The sequence below is a fragment of the Hylobates moloch genome, unplaced genomic scaffold (genome assembly GCF_009828535.3).
Source record: "Hylobates moloch isolate HMO894 unplaced genomic scaffold, HMol_V3 SCAFFOLD_12, whole genome shotgun sequence".
NCBI classification, from domain to species: Eukaryota; Metazoa; Chordata; class Mammalia; order Primates; family Hylobatidae; genus Hylobates; species Hylobates moloch.
In genome coordinates, this window is record NW_026652287.1 from 2400288 (window position 1) to 2407232 (window position 6945).

Below are 6945 nucleotides of genomic sequence, written 5' to 3' on the forward strand. Positions count from 1 at the left end.
TTTAATCTCTGTCCCGTTCTGCCATATGTGGTCTAATACAATCTTTGCACTGATATTTTTATATCTTGGGCCGAAAAGCATATACCCTGATTTTTTTTTTCTCTGCCCTTCCATGGGAGTTGTGCCTAAAAATTCTGAATTCTAAATCTTGTTTTACAAAAAAATGACCCTTTCAATTCTAACAAATCAAATCAATCTGCCTTGACTCACAAAGAAATGTCCCATCCTACATTATAGAAACACATTTCAGTTCGATCAAGAGTGAAAAGGGGATGGCTCCTCTTCAGATTTGGTGGGCAATGGAGGTTATTTGCCCTCTGTTAGGATTTCAGTCTCTTCACAAGGATCCCAGGGCTTCTCAAGCATATTTAACTATTAGACTACATTCATGTTTAGTATCTCATTTTTATTTTATTTCATCACTGCAAGTTTTTATATATTATATTTTTATATATATATTTTTATTTCTTTGCTCATCTGCTTGGAAACAGAAGAAGAGTGTTCATTTCACACCTTAATCAGGCAATGTAGCCTTCACGTAAGTGAGCAACTGAAGATACCGATAAAGATACCAACTTAAGCTACCTTAAACGGGCCAATGTGGTAGACTTAAGGCTTCATTGTGGGGTTAAAAAAAAAAAAGATAAAAAGAAATATGTCTCAAAAAACTATTGGACCTAAATAATTAGAATATTACTTGGTCTCAGTTGTAAAGCAACTGAATTTATAGTGAAGCAAATCATCTTTAATAATCATTTCCTACTATTTGCATTAAGAATATTTGAAAGGCCAACATTGGGAACATATTTCTTAACAAGCTAACTGTGTGTTTACATAGAGAGAGCTGCATATTGCATTGTTAGCCACTCTTGGAAAAAGCACAACCTAACAAACATGTTTACTATGGGAAGTTTTACTTTAGAAACTTAACCCAAGGTCAAGCAGAGGAGTAGTGAATGTAGGTGATCGAGTGTTGGCTCTGAACACTGGCTCGAACGGCCAGAACGTGTTTTCCTTAAGTAACCATGCCTCTACCTTATGAGAGAGCTATGCTCCTCCTCAAAGCACAACCATCCTGTGAGAGAAGTTGCTGCAACACGGATTTGTTGTTGGCATACCAATGCAATACTAAGTTGATGAAGCACGCAGCTCAAATGATCGCATTAGACGGAATAGATGGTATCTTCAGGTGTACTTTGGGATGCTTTACTAGGTGTTTTCCATTAGAATTAGACCTTGATTTTAAATCCAAGCAAGCTTGAAGCCCCTTGGCTTATAGCATTTGCCTGCTGAATACTGAACACTCACATGGCAAGAGCTGCTCTGGAGAGGTAGGGCCAGAGGAATGCTGCTGCTGTCAACTCAGGCACATACTTAGCTGTAAAAGGAAGCGAGGTAAAGTCGTCCTGCAGCGTATTAGAGTAAAAGTCTACCCCTCTGAAGCACTATTAAGCGCTTAACATATATTGAAATACTACCATGTGCTATCTACTGAGGAAGATTCATGTTCCATTATTTGGAAATAATGCAAGCATCCACTAAGGGCCTTTAAGCTTTCTTTGATTATAATTAAGGTTCATTTTAGTTTTTTTTTTTTTCTTTCAACCAGTGTGCCATCTCCAATATTTCTATAGTATACTAACCAACCCAGGAATGCACTTTAACAACATCAGGATTTTATATAACCAAATAGTTTCAAATACAACAAAATTCCCTTTATGAACTTTCGCTTTTTAAGATGACTGATGGGTACTCGGCCAACTTTACTATCAACCTAATTACAAATAATGTCTCCCCTGCCCTTAGTCTTCATTTATCAAGTGAATTATTACCTGCCTTAGCTTTGCCAAAGCAACGGCCACCCCGCACTCCCTCGAGACAGAGAAACAGAACCCACACATTTATGTCTGGTCCCTCTCTCTGGCGTGCTGTGGTAGAGGACCTTTGCTTCTCATGGCATACTTTTAACAGCTGAAAGAACAAATGAACCCCCTTGACCTTTCCTGGTGGGAAACGGGGACAGTACGATGTTACCAAGTGAATTCTGTTGTTGGCGCTCACACACTCAATAAACTGTAACACTGTACCTACTAGGTTCCTCCTGAGGGTTCAGGTACAGCAAGGAGAGCTCCATCCCCCACAGTCCATCTCCATTCGGGGTCACCTACGTCATCTATGGGTTCTGGTAGTCCTGGGAGAGGCAGGGAAATGTCCTCGAGAAAGAAAAAGGGGCTGCTTTCCAAAGGCAAGAAACTGCTGAAAAAGCTGGGTGCAGTGAAATGATTCATGTGCTTCCGGACAACTGCCAAATCTATGTAATTTTCTTTAATTCCAAACTAGGGCTTTCATGACTCAAGTACTTCCTAAAAAAACCCAATCTTCTCCCCTGACACCAGTAGAGAAATGCACTTTTGCACTACCATCCACTTTAAACCAACCGCGAGAACAAAGAGGAGCGGTTGCTCTCTGTCACCGCTGGCAGTCTGCTCTCATTGTCCAAGCTCTGATTTGGGAGGTGGGAGGGGACGTCTTATTAACAAACAGGGGCGCATAGCTATCACCTGTAGCTCCCTCCCTACCTGTAATTCCAGTCTTTGTGCATTTGTCATCTGCCCTTAAAGGAATGATTTTCAACCTTTCTCCCTTCTCAAAATGCTTGCCTCATAATGCATAACTTTCACTTTGACTCTGGTCTTGAAATTCCTAGTTTAATTCGCCTTGATGTTCTGCCTTATAAATGCACAATGATTTGTACTGTCTAATAAAAACACAGTGTATACTTTGTATGTGTCGTGCATTCAGTGGTCTTCATCCTCACTGACAGTGGTTCGAGATCAAGTTATACAGCCTGTGCATTTTAATAAGATACTAGTTTCAGTCTTTCGAAGCCAGCCAGGCTACACACAGAAAATGTTTACTCAATCATTCAAAAAAGAGAAAAGGAGAGAAAGTAACTTTGTTTGGTAAAGCACCAGTACTCCAACCTTCCAGAAAGCCGATAATCTTCATTGCTTTTAATGTTCTATTCTGTGGCATATGGTTTTCTGTTACTTTCGTTGTCAAAATGCCATACCCAAATACACAGCAATGAATGGCACACAAGTAATCCACATAATGCATAAGCCACACCAAAACCAGACTCAATTTAAATCTGCTCCAAATGAGTCCATACCCATCTTCATCATTGGCATTTGAACAAAAGACTTACTTACAAAGTTGCTGGCAGATGTATTTGATGGTTACTCTTTTGTAATTCTTGTCCACTTGTAAATTGTTTTTACTCTTTATACATACTTTTCAGACTGCCTTTCTTTTGTAATTTATGGACGGTTTATAAATGAATGACAAAGCTTTCCCCACTGTGTCTTCAAAAACTCTATTAATTATATATTGTAATATAATAGTATGTGGTAGATTTATTAAAGGAAATCCATGTGTGGTTAAGCTCTGTGTGGGTGTGTGCATGTGCACAGTTAGTGTAAAATATTTTCTAGAAATAAAATTTGTTATTTTATACAACATTGTTTATTCTCTTTGTTTTAAACATTTTATCATAGCGAGATGATAACTGAACTCCTTTCTCTCATGTGTACAAAAAGCACCATAACCTTACTGTTTCTGGGAGTATTTTTTTTTCCAAAAATAATTTGGTCTATGTTTTGGGAGCCATTGACCATGTTGTGACACTCTCGTACTACCGTTAACAGTCCAGTCAGTGACAAACGAAAGGTCATTCACACAGAGTCAGTACAAGCACTACCAGGATGAATTCAAACACAAACTGTTAATTCCCTCTGGCAGCTTTAGAATTCACGTGAAATTAATGAACAGCTACAGCAACATAATACAACAAAATATAACAACAACTTCCCAAATAAATATACAGAATTTTCCTAAAAGCCTTATCTTAGAATTCTCCAAGTAACCAGATGTCTTTTCAAAGTAAGAGGTAAAACCAACACACTTACGGCAAGATGAAAATATAGTTCAAGTACATAATTTCATGAACCTATTATTTATCTTATAATTGCTACCATAATGTCTTTACCTACCGTATTTATAGGAAAAGTTGAAGAGCTGCTAACAAAAAGTATCCAGAACTAATGTTTCTCTAGATCTTTTGAAAATATTTACCAATTTCCCAAAGTATGAAAATGTAGGCAAACCTGAAGTAATAATGAGCTGGTCTTCTTAGCTTTTCTTCCCCCCTATTTTATAAAAGTATGTACAATTTTCCTAAAACCAAAGCACCCACCCTGAGGACAAGAAAGTGCTTAAGTCACATTTAATTACTCATTCCAGCCCCAAGTCCCTCCCAGACTCAGCAATCTCCCTTTTCTGGTGATAAGAGAAAAACCATGTTTTGCTTTTGTTTTATGACCGAAAATTGTACCAGACAAGTTAGTTAGGAAGCTCTCCATTACCAGTGTGAGTGTAATTTTCTGTCTTCACAGGTTAGTCTAAAAGTCGAAGCCCAAACTGTACAGAGTACTCAAAGAACAGAAACCATTTCCTCTTGCAGTTAAATGGTTCCAACCCTTCCTTCCCGCTGCTTCTAAGTGGGTGCAGCCCGACCCATGAGCGCCTCCCCACGTTACCATCCATTTGCCTCTGCTGCTCCCCCTCCCCCGCCAAAGAAACAAGTGGTTCTTTCCATTCAGAATGACCTTCCCATTCTCATCCTGACCTGTAAAGGCACAATTTTCATAGAACCAACAACTATACCTAAATTCTTAATTTTATTTTCTGTTATGACTTTCCTATGTATATTCAAAATGAGAAACTTTCGCCAAATTTTGTTTTGCAGTTCTCATTCAAATAAACATTTTTCTATTCTCTTGCTAATGCTTTTCAAATAAACTATTTGCTTAAACTAGAACACAAAACTCCTGTGTTCTGCCAAGTGAGCTTTACTGTATTTTCTTATTCTTGAAAATCATTTAAAGCTGCACTCAAAAAAAATGCAAAAAGCCCCAACTTTCCAGAAATGTCTACGGTACTTTTTTCTGTGGCTCCGAGGTAACGGCAGTCTGGCAGTGATGAAGTGGGTTCTTGGGAAAAGTCCTGCTAAATAAAGCTTGTTTGCAGATGCAGGTATATTGGAAGCTTTTGCGAAAGGAAGAAAACTACACTGAAAACCTCATTCATATTAAAAGAAAAGAGATATACTTCTAAACGTTTTTAATTTTGAAAAGAAAACCATTTTACGTGAAGTACTCTTTCATATGGGTAAAGAAAAAATACCTAGCTATCCCCTGGCTGGCTCCGTGCACCTCCGCGTGCAAGCTCACTGTTGCAGCTGGACTTTGGGCCCTGGTGCTGCCAGCTGGTGCAGCCTCTTCCTGCAGCCCCTCTCATCACAGAGAACCGATGCCTGAGACTACCAAACAGTATATAGAGCTTACGGTAGAACAACAATAACCGAAGTCTCTAAAAAAGGATGAATCAAGTGTCAAAGTGAAATTAATATAAGAATGCGAAAGAAATCTGACCCTATGTGGAAATACTCCAGGGAGCAGGAGGAGCTATGCAGAGAGAGTGCTGAGAAGGCCCAGGTTCAGGCTTTCCACCCACATGCATGGGAGGAGCCTTCTCTACCTTTAGAACCTCACCCCAAAGGAATCTGTAAAATACAGCAAACACAAAATGCCCAACTTCACTAGCTGAAGAAATAAAAACTAATATTGCAAAATTTTTCTGCTCCAAAGTTACCCAAAAGCCAAACGTGAAACCGTTGATAGTGGGGAGGATGGGAGCTCCTACCGTGGGGGCTGCAGTCTCTTATTGTGTGTCTTACGCACTTGGCCAAGTGAACTTTCTAAAGCCTTAAAGCCTTGAACGTGTGTGTTTATGTCCTTTCACTGAATCTCATTTCTAGGAATCCAACTGAAAAGAGATATCTAGGCAAGGATTTAAGAACTAAGAAATGTGTCACATTATTATAATAGTGAAAAGTGGTAAATTCACAAAAAAATCCAATAGTGGTCTAGTGAAATGATAGCTATTCATCACAGGATTCAGTATTCACCAGGTAACTGACACACACACACGTGATGACGGTGACCGGGTGATCACAACATTCAGTATTCACCAAGTGACTGACGCACACACGTGATGATGGTGACTGGGTCATTACAACATTCAGTATTCACCAGGTAACTGACAGACACGTGATGATGGTGACTGGGTCATCACATTGAATATTCACCAGGTAACTGAGGCACACACGTGATGACGGTGACTAGGTGATCACAACATTCAGTATTCACCAGGTAACTGACGCACACACGTGATGATGGTGACTGGGTCATCACGACATTCAGTATTCACCAGGTAACTAACGGACACGTGATGACGGTGACCAGGTCATCACAACATTCAGTATTCACCAGTTAACTGACGGACACACGTGATGACGGTCACTGGGTCATCACAACATTCAGTATTCACCAGCGGTGACTGGGTCATCACAACATTCAGTATTCACCAGGTAACTGACGGACACGTGATGATGGTGACTCGGTCATCACAACATTCAGTATTCACCAGGTAACTGATGGACACGTGATGATGGTGACTGGGTCATCACATTGAATATTCACCAGGTAACTGACGCACCCACGTGATGACAGTGACTGGGTCATCACAACATTCAGTATTCACCAGGTAACTGACGGACACACGTGATGACGGTCACTGGGTCATCACAACATTCAGTATTCACCAGGTAACTGATGCACACACGTGATGACGGTGACTGGGTCATCACAACATTCAGTATTCACCAGGTAACTGACGCACACACGTGACGACGGTGACTGGGTCATCACAACATTCAGTATTCACCAGGTAACTGACGGACACGTGATGATGGTGACTGGGTCATCACAACATTCAGTATTCACCAGGTAACTGACACACACACGTGATGACGGAGACTGGGTC

At 40.1% G+C, this 6945-nt stretch overlaps 2 protein-coding genes across 14 annotated transcripts in view; one reads left to right on the forward strand and one right to left on the reverse strand.

The window, feature by feature from the left end:
• Positions 1 to 6945, forward strand: part of RIMBP2 (RIMS binding protein 2) — a 332521-nt gene that overhangs the window by 316100 nt on the left and 9476 nt on the right. For 8 of the 13 annotated variants that reach the window (XM_032168265.2, XM_032168271.2, XM_058424980.1 and 5 more), the window contains one exon: positions 2095 to 3519. The exons of 1 other annotated variant lie outside the window; for it this stretch is intronic. In XM_032168265.2, the coding sequence (XP_032024156.1) occupies positions 2095 to 2283 (189 nt within the window). In that variant the 3' untranslated portion in view covers positions 2284 to 3519. Of the gene's footprint in view, positions 1 to 491; positions 3520 to 6945 lie in introns of those variants that run through there. 4 more of the 13 variants (XM_032168269.2, XM_032168275.2, XM_058424984.1 and 1 more) reach the window with 1 other exon arrangement.
• Positions 1 to 6945, reverse strand: part of PIWIL1 (piwi like RNA-mediated gene silencing 1) — a 79252-nt gene that overhangs the window by 13172 nt on the left and 59135 nt on the right. The gene's annotated exons all lie outside the window — the stretch shown is intronic.